The sequence below is a fragment of the Oppia nitens genome, unplaced genomic scaffold, assembly GCF_028296485.1.
Source record: "Oppia nitens isolate AA-2021 unplaced genomic scaffold, nextdenovo-longstitch-racon4-pilon3 scaffold3_pilon_pilon_pilon, whole genome shotgun sequence".
NCBI classification, from domain to species: domain Eukaryota; kingdom Metazoa; phylum Arthropoda; class Arachnida; order Sarcoptiformes; family Oppiidae; genus Oppia; species Oppia nitens.
In genome coordinates this window covers 5,931,524-5,948,039 of record NW_026533221.1, presented here as the reverse complement: position 1 = coordinate 5,948,039, position 16,516 = coordinate 5,931,524, and the positions used below count along the sequence as shown (strand labels likewise).

Here is a 16,516-nt window from a genome sequence, read left to right as displayed (position 1 = left end):
CACTAATATATAAACTGTAACTTTGTTTTAAATATGATCACTTGTCCCATAGTTTTTAAATAAATGTTTTTTAACCTTAAATTTTATTTTAATTTTTTTATCCCTTCAATAGTTTTAAATTATTTTATAAATATTAATATTTTTAAGTTTCAATATATTTCTAATATACTGTATAGATAGACCTTATAAATAGGGTTCAATCAAATTTATTTCTCGTTTTATTAATCAAAAAGTTACTGATCTTCACTTCTCCTTATGTCTCATGGATTTTATTTCCTTGTATTGAAATAGTTGTGTACATACATCAAACATATAAGCACCGATAGATTTCCCCTAACTTATACATGCAAATTGACTTTATATGTATAATAGTTGCAGCGCCTATTGCTATGACTTTACTGGATAACATTGCTAACTTCCACAGTGTGCCAGTGGATTTGATCTATGGTTGTGTATCTATTGAACTCTAAACAACAAATTTTATTATAATGATTGAAAAAAAATTATATTAAACTGTATTTTGAGTGTTATTACCATATACTGTAGTATCACTAAGTTTATTAAATTAAAATTTATTTTTAAATATTTCAATAGTACTGTATTTTTGCAAAATATTTAAGTTTTAGTATTATTTATTAGAATAATATAAAATATATTTTTCCTTTCTAATGATGAATTCAGTGAAAATAATATATTTTCCATATTTTCCGAAAAATTGGAGAGATTTTGTTAGTGAACTTATATTAATATTTTTTTAAAAAAGTTTATTGAATATAAAAAAATAATTTTTAATTAATATAAAATTACAATATGGTTTCATCTATTTTCTATGTAATAGACTATACGGTATTAGTAACTTACGTGTAACTGCAGTTGTAAAATACATATCAATAGTTTTGAATTAATAAATATCATAATTATTGATAATTCTGTTTAAAATTATTTATACAATGTTTTGTAAATTTACTTTAATATTATTAATGTTAATAAACATAAAGTTAATATTGTGTAATAATGAACCACAAGATTTTAGACAACAACACCAACAACAACATCAACAACAACAGAGTATTAGCGATGAATACAACGCGGGTGGAGGCTATTGGGGAGGCTTTAGACACGGTATGAGAGCCGCTTATACGGCTGGCTTTAGGGATGGGTTTAGAGCTGGAAAATATGGAGGACTAGATAGTCATCATTTAACTAATGATAATAATGATAATAATAATAATAATAATAATAATAATGAACAACAACTGAGAATAAAAGATACAAATACTAAAACAAATGATTAATAATACAAATTCATCACAAAATGGGATAACAAATGAAGATATTTCGGTTAAATTAGTTCTGATAATTAGTTTTGAATAATTGTTGGCTTAACTATTGTATTGTTATTTATAATCTATAGAAATTATAAATATATTTTATTAATTTTTTTAAAAATTTTTTATACTTAATAAAAACTAATTTATACATTAATTAAATGATTTTTTAAGATAACACCTGTTTTTATGCTAATAAATAAAATAATAAAGAAGCTAATATTAAAACAATTATTTTCTAATATTAAAATTTTAATTTATAATTTCTATAGTTTTGGACAGTTCAATATATAAATACTTACCTATTTATTTTATTAATAATTTTGTTTAATTTTATTTTCAAGTAATTAATATTAAATAAAATTATTCAATGCAAAACATATTTGAGAATTTATTTATTTATTGTGTATAAATTTTTAATCAATATAGACATTACGTAAAACTTTAAAAATATTGATTAAATTTAAAATGTCTATTTTATTGTACAAACAATTATTTTTTACTATTATTAATATTTTTTACATTGAATGCTATTATGATTATCATTACTACAATAGCTATGATCCTTATAGGTATCAAAGTAATGATTACAATCAACCATTAAGAGACAGATTTGATGATTATTATGAATATGAATCACAACAAAGATATGGTTTACACTATAGAGAAAACTATGCAGAAGATGGTGAAGAAGTAGAAAAAAAAGAAAAATATGGAGGAATTAGGAGTTATTCAAGTTATTCGGGTTTGAATGCCTTCAGTCATGTTTTATTTATAATATATTTTTATTTTGTTTTATAGATGATATCGATAAGATGTTTGGTGACGACTCATCACAATCTCAACATAAAGATGAAGAAAAAGTTGAAAAAACAGAAAAAGAAAAAAAAGTTGAAAAATTGGAAAATACAGAAACCGAAGACAATCGTCGATCTCTTCAACAATCAAATAAAGATTCACTTGAGTTGACTAAAGACATAAAGAAAGTTGTTGTCAAATCACTACCTTTTGGTCAACGAATTGGTCATTATATTGACTCTATTGATGTCGTCTATAAAAAAGCCACAAAATTTCCGAAAGAATTCGCTCAGGATTTCAGCAAACGTTTGGATGAAAAATATGGAAAATATAAACAAATAGCTAAATATAAATACAATTTTTTAAATAAAATCCAAAAAACAAAATAATAATCAAAAGAAACAAAATTTAAAAATTTGTATCAAATAAGTTTGTTTAAGGATTCAATTAATTTGAATATAAAAAACAAAAAGATATCTACCGATGTCTCCTAAGATTAAAATATTGTTTACTATTTTTTGTATAACTAAACATTTTGTATAAATATCTAATGGATAACAAACTTATAAAGTAATAATATATATTATAATTGCCTAAAAAATGATAAAATTATTAATTATATTTAAATTTATTGTTATTGTTATCATAGGTCTATAATGAATTTATAAAAATAATCATTGTATTAATAACATCTATATTATACTATGCATTCTGATTTATTTTATAATCTTATATTTTAGCATTTTTTGCAAATTTTTATAAAAAATCAACTTTATAATTATAATATTTGTTTAATGTAAAAACAGTTGCAACTCAAATGCAATATTGTATACAATTGATTATTTAGTATTTAATAATATTTTTAATCTATCAAATAAATAATAAATCAAAAATTATATTTCTTAATAATATAATTTTTTGTTGTTGTTAAAAATGATATTGTTTGAAAAGTTGCAATCAAATTGCTTAAATAAAAGTGATAATATTATATAAAAGTGTCTAATAAATTATTATATATTCAATAGATTAATTTGTAAATTAGATTAGATTAAAAAATTAATTAATTAATATTATTACCAATATTATTCATTTGCTATTTAATATTTGTTTATGAAATCAAAATTTATAATTATTTAATATATTTTTAATATAAACATTTAAATATAAATTAGTATTTGATTAGTTCAATAGTATTACAAATATATTTATAAATCATAAAAGTCAGTGACTCATAAACGAGAGGATAATAATTAAATTTATAACTTATTCTCCGTTGTGAAGGATATGTGATAACTAATAAATTAAATCAAATCAAATCAAAACCACATGACATCACTAATATAAACCATATAATATAAAATTTTTGTATACAACCAAACTATATAAATATGAGTTATGATTGACTTATAAACATAAATTTAGAGGTAATCATAGTTACCATTAAAATTCATTGTATTTTAATAATCATGAATTCATCCGTAATATTGTTAATAAGTTTGTTAACACTTTCTGTAGTCCTATGTATGTCAGTGCCTCATAACGAGTCACTGTCGACATCAGTCAACGCTAAGGCCTGTCAAATAAATCAAACTTTTGGTTATGTATTATTAGCCGTCCAATGGGTGCCCACTTTCTGTAACAATACCCGATGTGGTAGCCGTAACCGTAACTCGTGGACAGTTCACGGTGCGTGGCCGCAACACACCAACAATTCATGGCCACAATATTGTTGCTTTGAAAGTACGTTTAATGTTTCAAAAATCAAATCACTAGAAAGTCAATTGATCCAAAAATGGCCGACTCTTAAGGAGAATGGCAAACATGAAGACTTCTGGAAACATGAGTGGACCAAACACGGCACCTGTGCTATGAATAGCGACAAATTGAAGGGACATTTCAACTATTTTAATCATACTTTACATCTTTACGACTCATTTCCACTTCAGTCATGGCTTCAGAGCTCTAATATTAAGGCATCCAATACCACGACCTACTCATTGATTAACATTCATAATGCAGTGGAAAGCCGTTTGGGAGCTAAAGTCGAATTGGAGTGTCTGTCCAAAAAACCATACCCTTTATTACAACATATCTACATATGTCTCAATAGACTAACACTAAAACCTCAAGATTGTAATCGTCCCGATGATAAACAATGCGGAATAACATCTGTAAAATTACCCCTCGCTTAACAACATATTATTATTTAATGAAATTTTATTCAAATAAACTTTTTCAACAAAACATATTTATTGAACTTTTTATTAAAAAAATTGTTATTAAAATTAAGAACATTTTTTTGTTAATTAAAAAAAATATATTCACTATGTTTTATTGTATTTTCTGCTTATTTATTAATTTTTTGTATGTAATTGTACTTTATTATAATTGTATGTATAATTAATTAATTAAATAAATTTAATGTAAGTGATAATTAAATATTCACATTCAGTAATTTATTTCACTTGAGTTTCAAAAAATTTATCGATTTTAAAATAGTATCAAAAATGTAAAAAATAATACAAATTCTCTGACATTTTTTGCTATGAATTACTATGAGTTATGGTAATTATACAATCAATACCTATTTTTAATAGGTTTTGAGTGTAAAAAATTATATTATAGTTTATCAATTGGTAATTATTTGTTGGAATATATGATATTAGAAAAATAAATATTTTGTTAATTTTGTTATCATTTTAAATGTTATAATCTATTAAATACTATGCAATTTGTAAGCTTTAAAAATAAAAATAAACATAAATATTATTTAGTTTATTATTTTAAACATATTTATTTGAGTCTGCCATACATTTAGTAATTTAGTAATTTTGTTATTTATAAATTTATTGTTGATTTATTAATTCAAATATTAAATATTAATTTTATATTTATATATTAGATTTATAACAATAATATAATAAATTATATAATAATATACTTTTCTAATTTTATCAAAGTATTGTATTTATAGCAAATATATTGACTCTTTGATAGAGTTTGTATAAATCATTATTTATAAGTTTAAACATATAATTTATGATTCATATTTCATAATTTAAGTCTACAATAAATTATATTTCCTAGAAAGTAATATACTGTACTGTTATATACCTAATAAATAATTATAGTTTTATGTATTAATTTAATACTTTCAATCGACCAAACATTTTGGTTATATTTAATTAAATTTATTGCTCTATTTAAGTAATATATGATAATTTTTACAATATACAAGTAAAGCTGTTTTTATTAATATATATATCAATAATTTGTATATCAAAAATATAAACAACATTATTTACAATTATGCTACATAACATAATCATTGTAATATAATGATTGAATTTTTTTTGTTGATAAAATCTAGTTATATATATATTAATATATTTAGTTTTATTGCAATTTATATATTAATTTGATCGTTGGAAAGAAAACTTAAATATTAATAAATTATTGAATTAATTTATTTTAAAAGTAGATAATGATAAACTGTTTGTACATTATAAAAATATAATACATTCAGTATTTAATATACTATTTTTTTACAATAAATACTCTAAAATACAATGTAAAATATTTGTAATAAATAATGTATAATATTTTATATAATATAATAAAAAATATTATATTTTGGTAAAATACAAAACTCTATCATTATTTATAAAATATATTATATAATTTACAAATATAAGATAAATACTGTTTATACCAACGATTAAAATGTTTTGCAAATATTTAAATATTAATAACATATCTATGACTTAGAAAAATTAAATGTAATAAAAGATCATTATATGTATTAACTTTAGTGAAATACATGACATAATTGACACAATTCTTGTTAACTTTTGTCACTAATATATTTTAATGAATAGACTTTATAAATAAACAAACAATGAATTCAATAAATAACAATAATTGACAAAAAAAAGTTGACGTATTAAATATCATATCATTATTTTTTAATTATTTTTGTAATAAAACAAAAAAAATAGTTTTTAAGAGAGAAAGTTAGCAATAAATGATGCAATAAACAGTTTATCACTTTTGAAAGCCTCTATTTAGACCTCAATTAGTTAATAGCTTTCTGTATCTATAGTACAGTATAAGTAACTATGGAAAGGAAAGGGAGATAAAGGGAAAGACTCTTTTGGCGATAAATGAGAGACTGTCACTATAGTGAGTCTAATGATATATAATATGTAGTTTATTAAAGAATAAACAGAATATTCTGTTAATAAGTTGACTTTTGATATAAATATAACATCAAATTTGTTATATGAATATCAATATTATGTTTAGCCTAAATAAATATATAATTTGGTAACCAAACTACAAAACATAACTTAAATAATAAAGTTATAAATAATAATATAATTATTTGAATATTTTAAATGAAATAGTAATAATTATTTAATAAAAGCACAAAATGATGGACACATTGGATCTGAAAGTTTTATTTATTCGCATATTATTTGTTATAATATCACTTTTGGGATGTGTTTGGCACGTCGTAGATATAAGTCATATATATTTTTCATATAAGACTACAGTTAACGTACAGTTTCAACGAGAAGTTGTCGTTGAAATGCCGGCCATAACTTTGTGTACTAATATTAGTTATGTCACTAATTATGACTATTTGAAGAAATTATATGGAAGTCAATTGTCAAACATTACTGATGTTGTCGTCAAAGATATTGATAAGAGACTGTTTGGTCAATACTTGGAAGAGTTATCACTAGAAGAACAACTATTCAGAGCTACCATAACTTCAAACCAGTTCTTCAATAGTTGTCTAGTAATGAAATCAATTGGTTTTGAAAACAGATATCCTAATGATGACTACATAAGCTGTGAAAATGTCTCTAAGATAATAGAGTCAATCGATAAACAGAAAAAATGTTTTACACTTTTCTCGCAAAAACCTCATCAGTTGGCAAATAACGACAACTATCGGGTCGATCACGACATTATTGTTAGGGATAATGGATTCCCATTATATCAGTTTAGACTTAATAATCAATATCTTAAAGATCTGGTCTTATTTGTGCACTCAAGACAACATCCATTTGTCAGTTTTATTGGCGGACAAACCAATGGTATTCATTTAAATAATACCCGATATATTAGTTTTACATTGAGTTATGTGAAGACCACAACCCAACTTCTTGAGCCACCGTATGAAACCAATTGTCTTAAGTATACAAGTATTGGATATAGGAGTCAATCTCATTGTATACTAAGCTGTAAGGCCAAGTACTTTACCACAAATTTCGGGGGTTGGCATCCAAACATACCTTTCAATGGAGAGATGTCGGGTCACGTCAAGTACTCAAACGATGAATGGCGTAAAAACAAAACGGTCGATAAATTAATGGCCAGTCATTGTGTAGATGTTTGCGGCAAAAAAGAAAACTGTTTTAACGACTATTTTTCTATCAATACAATCGGTCAATGGGAACGAGAGGTTGGAGTTAATGACCATTTGCACGGAATATACATATATTTGCCGAGTGGTGTCAACACACGTTACGTACATTCACCACGACTTCATCTCATTGAATATATCTGTTATATCGCTAGTATTTTCAGTTTATGGTTTGGTATATCAATAACAACTCTGTCTCGGGTTTGCATACTTTTCTATAATTATAACCGAAATAACAAACAAATGTCAAACACGTTATCAAAACATAATTTAGAAAATAGATTTAGTTTACATGAGGGACAAGAGTTTAATCAAAATGTCATTTAAATTAACTTTAAGTTATAATCATTTACAGTATTTAATGAACTGTATTAAAATTGTTAACTTTATGACAAATCATTAAAAGTTTAAGTTTGTAATAATACTGTACCAATAATTTGTAATAATAATGCATTAATAAACATAAATGTGAATTATAATTAAAAATAATTAACAAATTGTTATTATATAGTATATAAAAAATATAAATTGATTTTATTATGTTATGCTATCGGAGTTTTTTAAATCTTATTTATTAATTCATCCAACACTTGAATGTATAATATATTTTTTATTTATCATATATCATACAAAATTATTGACAATTGTATAAAAGTGTGTTATCCTATTCTATCATTTCTATCTTTTATCTTAATATCATTTTCTTATATAACTATAAACATAAATTTTAAATCATTGTACTTATTGTGCAAATATTGTTTTGTAAAAGATAAATGTTTAGTGTTAAATACATAACTTGTAACTTATTGATATTTATATAACTATAATAATTGTTTAAATAAAACAAGTGTCAATGTAAATTATATCTAGATTTTATATTATTGTGTGCAATTGAACTTTGATATATAAATAGTTATAAATTAAATAATAATTTGTTTGCAAGCGTTGTTTACATAATTATTACTTCCCATTCAGTCAACACATTATGTTGTCCAACATTAGTGACATTATGAAAGGTTATGAAAGGTTTATCACATTTCAAATAAATTACAATAATATTATTAAAATTTAATTGTGTTAAGACATCTGCAAACAAGTCATTATATTTTTAAAAATATAAAATTGAAATGAGTCTATCAGCCTATTAGTCTATACATTTTATTTATAACTATTTTTTTTGTATTTGAATATTCTGTTAATATAAACTTTAATTTAAATAAAATAATACATTATTATTATTCATAAAATTTAGTATCAAAATATTATTAGTAAAAGCAATTAATATATAAATTTGTTAATAATAGTATTTTTGAAATATTAATAGTTGTTTAAAAAATATTTTAATTTGTCAATGAATTTTTTAATAAATAATTTGCATATAAATCTACGTTTATATTTATTACATTAGTTTCATTAACTATTAGCTAATTTAAAAAACTTTAATAAACTTTTAATGTTCTCTCAAACAATTTATAATGTATTTAGTCGACAATATTATTTATAAAAATGACTATAAATTACAATTATATTTAATTAAATTTAATTTAATATTTACAATATATATATATATATATATATATAATAACAAAATTATAAAATTCTGTGTTTTATATTAACTCTATTTTTATCTTTTGTTTCTACACTGAAATCATATTAAATAATAATATCATAAAATTAAATAAATAAAATAAACTCTACCACTATTTGCCCGTTGATTACATTAAACAATTGAAATAACTATAGAAACAAATGTTATAATAAAAAACAATATTTAATTAGTTTTTAGAATATTGAGTCTATAATACTGTCTATTCATTCTATTGACTTAAATATTAATTACACATAAATTTGTAAAGTTTGTGTAATTAGTAATAAAACATATTTTATTTATATAGATTTAATTAGTTTATAAAGAATCAAAATATTATTAATATATAATTTCTTAAAATATTATTTAAACATTACTAACAATAATTGTATTTATTTTAGTAATATATTAAATTCTGAATTTCTATCAGTAAAATCAACAAAATTTAACATTTTTTAATATTAAATATTTATTTTCTATCATCTTTTATGAACGCTTTAGTAAAATCATATTATTTGATTATTATAGTATAGCAAACAATAATTTTTCTAAATTTTGTACATTTAATAATTAAAAGATACAGTTAAATTAAATAATATAGTAACTTAGAATATAAATATTATAATAGTTATTAAAAATATTAAGTTTTTACAGTTTTTATTAATATTTTTTATTTGTTTGACAAATAATGACTTAATATAAAGATAATACAAATACTATTGGATAATTACTTAATAAAATTATTGTCTAATAATTTATTTTATTTATAGCTAGTATTATGCTGTAGTCCATAATAATGTAAACAATTATTAGATTATCATTACGATCAAAATTTTATATAAATAAAACCATTTTTATACACTTGTTTACTGTTAAGAATTGCTGTATATATATATATATAATATTTTCTATATATATATATATAGACATAAAATATATTAATTTACAATGAATTTATTAATATTACTTTTACTATAATTTTTTAATTGTTATTTTATTAAGTTTAATTAAGTGAAATTCATAATTATTGCAGATTACAACTTGATGCCTATGTTATCAAAATATATTTATCTATTTTGTTGATATATTTATTTATTTATATTCATATATTTCTCAATACTATTGTAATATCTAAAGTTATTTAGTTCAAAACTATTAATTGATTATGATATTAATTAAAAATGTGATTATAATAATTTCTATTTAAAAATCAGTCAAATTAGTATAAATATAATATAAATATGAAAATCATGAAAAACGATTCGCTATACTTAAATGAGTACCAAATGATGGCCGTCTACGGCATTTTGGTCACTCAGTTCACGGGAATGTTATCCAACATAATATGTATTTATATTGTATACCAAATAAAAGACGTGCGATTCAATAGTCGACCTAAAGTTTTAATGTCAAATATAGCCGTTTCGGATACCATACTAACTCTTAACACAATATTTCCCCGATTGGCTATAATGAAACTCATAGCCGACCACCCGATATCGGCTCATGTATTTCAATCAATTCGCAATTATTTGGATAACATAACCCTTTATATAACGTCATTCACATTTACGCTGATAGCATGTGACCGCTATTATGCTATCACTAAAATATTTAACAATCCTTTTGATGGCATATCTACTAAAAAACTATTGGCGATAGTCTGGTGCTCGAGTCTAGTACTGTCCCTACCGTTTGTCATAACCAGTGAAATAGACTTTTATGACTTCAATACATCGACTCTCTATTGTTTCAATGATGGGCTCTACTTATCTGAGTTGAGTTCAGATAAGACATTTGTGTTGAGCACTCGTATCTTCACAATCTTCATTGACTTTCTGTTACCTACACTATTAGTCACGTGGTTTACCATTCAAATGATTTACAAGTTGTTTGACGATTACAGACAATCATTACTTGGGATTCAAGTAAACCATGATTTGAAAAGATGTGAAATAACTAAACGATTGTTAGTTATATTAATAATATTTATATTGAAAAACTTAACGTATTATTTGGCAATAAGTGGCTTAAACTTTGACTTTAGAGAGAGGTATCCCTCGTCCTGTCGTTTAACTCAATCTTATTATTTCTTTTACATTGCATTTCGTACGACAACTTCATTCAATTCACTCATCTTTTTCTGGTTGAGCTCTCAGTTCAGACAACAACTGTGCGATTATTGGCGCAAAACAACAACAAATTCTTTGTCAGTCACTAACAGATCATAAACTCTGATCCTCTCAAAAGGTGATCCTCTCATACCTCGGATATTGTACTAAATAATAATAATAATAATAATTTATAAACAATTATGTAATATACCTTGTTAATTGTTAATTTTTAAATTTAAAATATCGTTTTTCAATTTGTTTTTATTTTTTACTCATGTAATATAAATTTATCTGTGATATTGCTAAATTGTTATATGATAATTAATTAATTATTTTTTCTATTTTTTTATCGCAATTTTTGATAAATTTATTATAATAAATAGATATAACAATTTGTTGAAATGAATTATTAAAGTATGATTATGATAATTAGTTTATCGGTATAAATATATGATATCACAATTTACTGTAATTTAATATAACGTATTTTTCTTTTAAATATTGACATTCATTTTTGAAAATTCTCTATAAATATAACTTATATATTGATAGTTACACACAATTTTTATTATCACTTATGTTAAATATTTGCAAATAATTAATTTATTATTTATATATTATTTATGTAAATTATTTATACCATACATATAGTTTTGAACAGTGGTCATGCTATTGATTACCAATTATGTAGTCAATCGTACATTATATTTAAATGTTATTAATTGCAAAAATTATAGTTAATATTTGAATTAATAATATTGATTACATTTTAATTAATAGTATGATAATTAATACCTACTGTTCAAAATATTAAAACGACAATAATCAAACCAATTTTACTAATAAAAAAATTATCATTTATAGATATTTTGTACGTTACAAATTTAATAAACTTTTTGGTTATATTGATATAATTATTAAATAAATTTCTATAATAAATAGTTATTTCAAGATTAACATATTGGCGCAAAATAAAATAATAACATTCATTATATCTATAAAAAAACAAAAATATTTATTTTTATATAATAATATACAGATATAAAATTAACACTTGCGTATAATATTACTGTTTATAAGTAAATTATTAAGTAAATAACTATTTGACTTATTTCAATATCATTATAAAATTATTACAAACTATAAATCAATGAATTATTAGTGTTCTACTAATACTATAAGAATATTTCTAAATTTTATTTTTCCAAATCCAAAATATATATATATTAAAAGTTATTTTATATTATTAACGTATAGTATATTACATAAAAATAAATATTATTTAAAATAATAAAATTGCTATTTTTATTGAATAGAATGAATTCATCAATGCATTTGAATATTCAACAAATGCATGTAATATATGGTGTATTTACAACTCAAATATTGGGTGTGATATCAAATTTAATCTGTATTTTCATAATTTGGAAATCAATGAAAAGTCAAATGAAGCACAAGAGTCGGCCAAAAGCTTTAATGGCAAACATAGCCCTATCGGACACTATATTAACGGTCAATACATTAATACCGAGATTTGTTTTAATGAGGCATTTGATTGATAATAATAATAACCCTACGATTGGCGCATATATTCTTCAATCGTTTCACAATTATTTAGATAACATAACACTATTTTCAACATCACATTCAATGATACTGATAGCGTGCGACAGATATTATGCTATAACTCATGTATTTAATAATCCATTGGATAAATATTGTACTCGACATATAACATTGACCACATGGTTGTGCGCTATCATACTATCGGTTCCCTTTGCATTGACCAATGATGTCGATTATTTTAACTTCACTAATAATACACTCTATTGTATGAAAAGAAATGATACATATCTTAATGATATCCTATCAAACAGAGCCTACACACTAAGCACTCGTATATTCGGTATGTCCATCAACTTCATTGTACCGACACTACTTGTCACGTGGTTTACCACTCAAATGATCAATGCATTGGTATTTAGTGATAACATTACCCAACATCATGTCTCCGGTCGAAAAGTAAATCGCTGTAAAATAATTAGAAGTTTAATAACATTATTGTTTGTGTTTATCATTAAAAACGCCGGATATTATCTGGCAATTAATGGCTATAATATAGACTTTACAGTTAAAAGTCAGTCTCCGTGTGGTTTAACTCCCGGCTATTACTTCTTTTATGTGACATTTCGTACGACTAATTCACTCAATTCAGTCATATTTTTCTGGTTGAGCTCTAGCTTTAGGAAACAATGCTTTCAATTATTTAAAACAAAAGACAACACAACAACTTCACGGATGAGGACGTCATCCACAGAAATACTGTTTATTTAAGTTTAGAGAAATACAGAGAATGCAGACTATTATTCAAGTAAATTGTAAATAAATTTACAAAAAAAAATATTATTATTATTTCAAATAATAAATCGAAAATATTAATTATATATACATGTATACATTTGTACTGTATAAAGTATAATATCATATTATTAATATATGACTTTGCTTTAATAAAACTTAATTTGCATTTTGTCAATTAGATTATTTTATCAACTTATTTAATATTAGTGATAATTTATTTATTAAACATTAGATGATTATATTATTAAATTGCTATAAATTAATAAATAAATAGACAATTAGTACCTATAAAGGAATAAATTATATACTGTTAAGAAACTATGTTACAGTATATGCAAATGTTTAATAAATTTAGTAAATATGATAAATTATTACAATTAAATTGTTTTTATAATTACAATACAAATTAAATTTTTAAAAAACATTTAAATAATTTATAAATTAAAAATGTTGTGATTAATTGACTTTAAAAACATGTTTTTATTATAATAATTAGAGTATACTTGTATATTAAATGTGATTAAATCACTTATTAGGTACCAATTTAGTCACACGACAACCACCTCCTGTAGCGACCAGTAATTCAAGACTATCTGTAGTCTTAAGTGTTGCCAACACTTCTTTGCCGTCATCGAGATATAGATCATAGACTGTATATTGAGTGCCATTTTTTGCGTCTATCGCTAATTCAGATACTTTTTTAGATATCTATATAAACAAAATTATTAATTATAACATTTTATAATTATTTAAAACTTACATATCGTTTATCTCCAATACCATTGGTATCAATATAGACGACAGCGTAAGACCACTGACCGTTAACCTGAGGTTCAACTCGTTTTGTCCAAACCTGTTGACCGCCAGACTATTCAGAATTTTTTAAAATAAAAAATATATTTATACTGTAAATACAATTTTCATTTTTCATACAAATATTTAATAAAATATATTTATTACATTAGAGATCCTTTTAGCCATAAAAGCATTTTTATCCTGATTTATAGCTATAATAGCTTTGTTTTGCAAAATTTTCTTGTCTTCAGCTGATAGTTGTCTTAAATCATTGGACATATAAAGTGGTGCCGAAAACATGGACCACATAGCCATTTGAGTGCGCGCGTGATGATAGGCTATACCATAATCACCAACAACTATCATGTCTTTATTTCATAAAATATATTTAACAATTATTATCCATAATTATTATAGAATATAAACATTAGATAAAATATTAATTATACCTGGATCAAAAAAGTGTCCTGGTCCTGTTAAATATAAGAAAAATTATATTTATAAATTATATCAAATGTATTTACTTATAATTACCTTGGTACTTTGAAAACATGTCATAATTATCTCCGTAAAAATTAATAGTTGACTCAATGCTGGACCAACTGTCGGCTATATCTCCAAAATTTCTGAATACATGACATGTTTTGGCCACAGCTTCGTAATTGACAGCTATGGGAGGGTTATGGAAGTGTTGATATAGAGGCCATTCACATATATAAACCATTTGACGACCTATCAATTTATAATAAAAATAAAATTATCATTAAATGTCATATAATTGATATAAGCTAACACCTACCCGATTCATTGAGGGCTTTACCCATTTTGGGGAACAGATCATCAAAATGTTTGGGATCTTCATTACAACCGTCAAACTTGAATGAATCGACGCCCCACTCGGCAAATGTTTTGGCGTCGATTGTGAAATAGTTGCTACCATTTACACCATTTTGTGACGGATATCTGTCTCATAATATTTAAATAACATTTTTAAATAACTAACTAATTTTATCAAACATTTATTTCTATAATTACAAACCCGGCGCATGTTTTAGGACCGACATCACCATAGATACCAAGTTTTAGACCTTTGGAGTGGACGTAATCTGCCAGTGCTTTGATACCATTTGGGAAACGTTTTTTGTCGGCAACGAGTCGTTTATTACCATCTCTTTGCATTTCACTCCAACAGTCATCTATGTTGACATAATTATAACCCAACTCTTTGAATCCGTCAGCTGCCAGTCTATCTGCCTGTTCCTTATACAGGTCCTCATTGATACATGATTTTGGATATTTAACACAATCTATTTCGCACGCATAGCGAGTCCATGACAGCCATCCCATGGGTGGTGTGAGCACCAGTCCATCATCTCTGGCCAACACCGAAGTGATAGCTAAGCAAACTATAAAATAGATTTTCATTTTTTCTATTATTTGTTGAATTAAATGCTGTAAAAATATTTTTAGTTAACTATTTGTTAACCATTACAAAATTTAGTGATAAAAATACAACTCTCTAAGCCTTATATAGTGTTTGTGTGAAAAATATTTTGAAACATAGGAATGCACTATAAATTGTTTTTATGTGATAACAACAATACTAATACACTAATTGAATTGATTTGATTGTAATTATCAGTTTTTAATAAAATATATTACGGCTGTTGAGTTAAAATCAAGTGTTTAGGGATTTATTAATCAACTATTTTATAAAACTAATATTAAAGACTACATTATATTTCGGAAATTTTTAATAATAAAAGTTTAATACAGTATATCTTATATTATTTAATTATTCATAATTTTGACAAATTAATAATTCTATTAAGACTGACAAATGATTTAATTGATATTTTTTATAGAAAATAAATTATAATTAGAAAATAAATAATAATTAGAAAATAAATAATAATTAGAAAATAAATAATAATTAGAAAATAAATAATAATTAGAAAATAAATAATAATTAGAAAATAAATAATAATTAGAAAATAAATAAGAATATTAAATATTACAAATACAGTACAATAGTTATAAACATTAAAAAACAAATTATAGTGATATCTTATTATGATAAGATGTACAAATACTTGAA

General features: G+C 23.2%; 5 protein-coding genes across 5 annotated transcripts; 4 read left to right on the top strand and 1 right to left on the bottom strand.

Moving 5' to 3' along the window:
- The first annotated feature begins 1,778 nt into the window (after nucleotides 1-1,778).
- On the top strand, nucleotides 1,779-3,309 carry LOC128957974 (uncharacterized). Its single transcript, XM_054303787.1, has 3 exons — nucleotides 1,779-2,073; nucleotides 2,130-2,432; nucleotides 3,299-3,309. Exons 1-3 carry the CDS (start codon nucleotides 1,797-1,799, stop codon nucleotides 3,307-3,309), a joined length of 591 nt encoding a protein of 196 aa, XP_054159762.1. The 5' UTR covers nucleotides 1,779-1,796.
- A 231-nt stretch (nucleotides 3,310-3,540) lies between these two features.
- On the top strand, nucleotides 3,541-4,318 carry LOC128958401 (ribonuclease DdI-like). Its single transcript, XM_054304249.1, has one exon. The coding sequence runs from the start codon at nucleotides 3,593-3,595 to the stop codon at nucleotides 4,316-4,318; it is 726 nt and encodes a 241-aa protein (XP_054160224.1). The 5' UTR covers nucleotides 3,541-3,592.
- Nucleotides 4,319-10,398: 6,080 nt separating this feature from the next.
- Nucleotides 10,399-11,402, top strand: LOC128957973 (tachykinin-like peptides receptor 86C). Its single transcript, XM_054303786.1, has 3 exons — nucleotides 10,399-11,117; nucleotides 11,175-11,357; nucleotides 11,399-11,402. The coding sequence occupies exons 1-3, from the start codon at nucleotides 10,399-10,401 to the stop codon at nucleotides 11,400-11,402; spliced, it is 906 nt and encodes a 301-aa protein (XP_054159761.1).
- A 1,294-nt stretch (nucleotides 11,403-12,696) lies between these two features.
- On the top strand, nucleotides 12,697-13,596 carry LOC128957972 (prokineticin receptor 2-like). The gene is made up of 2 exons (XM_054303785.1): nucleotides 12,697-13,294; nucleotides 13,385-13,596. The coding sequence occupies exons 1-2, from the start codon at nucleotides 12,697-12,699 to the stop codon at nucleotides 13,594-13,596; spliced, it is 810 nt and encodes a 269-aa protein (XP_054159760.1).
- A 484-nt stretch (nucleotides 13,597-14,080) lies between these two features.
- LOC128957676 (alpha-N-acetylgalactosaminidase-like) lies at nucleotides 14,081-15,947 on the bottom strand. Its single transcript, XM_054303480.1, has 7 exons — nucleotides 15,458-15,947; nucleotides 15,218-15,381; nucleotides 14,953-15,150; nucleotides 14,868-14,891; nucleotides 14,584-14,786; nucleotides 14,384-14,491; nucleotides 14,081-14,331 (listed from the first exon to the last, which is right to left on the bottom strand). The coding sequence occupies exons 1-7, from the start codon at nucleotides 15,841-15,843 to the stop codon at nucleotides 14,149-14,151; spliced, it is 1,266 nt and encodes a 421-aa protein (XP_054159455.1). The 5' UTR covers nucleotides 15,844-15,947; the 3' UTR covers nucleotides 14,081-14,148.
- Between the last annotated feature and the right edge of the window lie 569 nt (nucleotides 15,948-16,516).

Coding starts and splice junctions, on each gene's coding strand:
- LOC128957973 (XM_054303786.1), top strand. CDS start 10,399: ATGAAAAACGATTCGCTATACTTAAATGAGTACCAAATGATGGCCGTC. Junction 11,118..11,174: donor TGTGAAATAACTAAACGATT/GTTAGTTATATT, acceptor TTTGGCAATAAG/TGGCTTAAACTTTGACTTTA.
- LOC128957676 (XM_054303480.1), bottom strand. CDS start 15,843: ATGAAAATCTATTTTATAGTTTGCTTAGCTATCACTTCGGTGTTGGCC. Junction 15,151..15,217: donor TAAAGCCCTCAATGAATCGG/GTAGGTGTTAGC, acceptor ATAAATTGATAG/GTCGTCAAATGGTTTATATA. Junction 14,892..14,952: donor CATGTTTTCAAAGTACCAAG/GTAATTATAAGT, acceptor TATATTTAACAG/GACCAGGACACTTTTTTGAT.
- LOC128957972 (XM_054303785.1), top strand. CDS start 12,697: ATGAAAAGTCAAATGAAGCACAAGAGTCGGCCAAAAGCTTTAATGGCA. Junction 13,295..13,384: donor CGGTCGAAAAGTAAATCGCT/GTAAAATAATTA, acceptor GCTATAATATAG/ACTTTACAGTTAAAAGTCAG.
- LOC128958401 (XM_054304249.1), top strand. CDS start 3,593: ATGAATTCATCCGTAATATTGTTAATAAGTTTGTTAACACTTTCTGTA.
- LOC128957974 (XM_054303787.1), top strand. CDS start 1,797: ATGTCTATTTTATTGTACAAACAATTATTTTTTACTATTATTAATATT. Junction 2,074..2,129: donor GAGTTATTCAAGTTATTCGG/GTTTGAATGCCT, acceptor TTTGTTTTATAG/ATGATATCGATAAGATGTTT.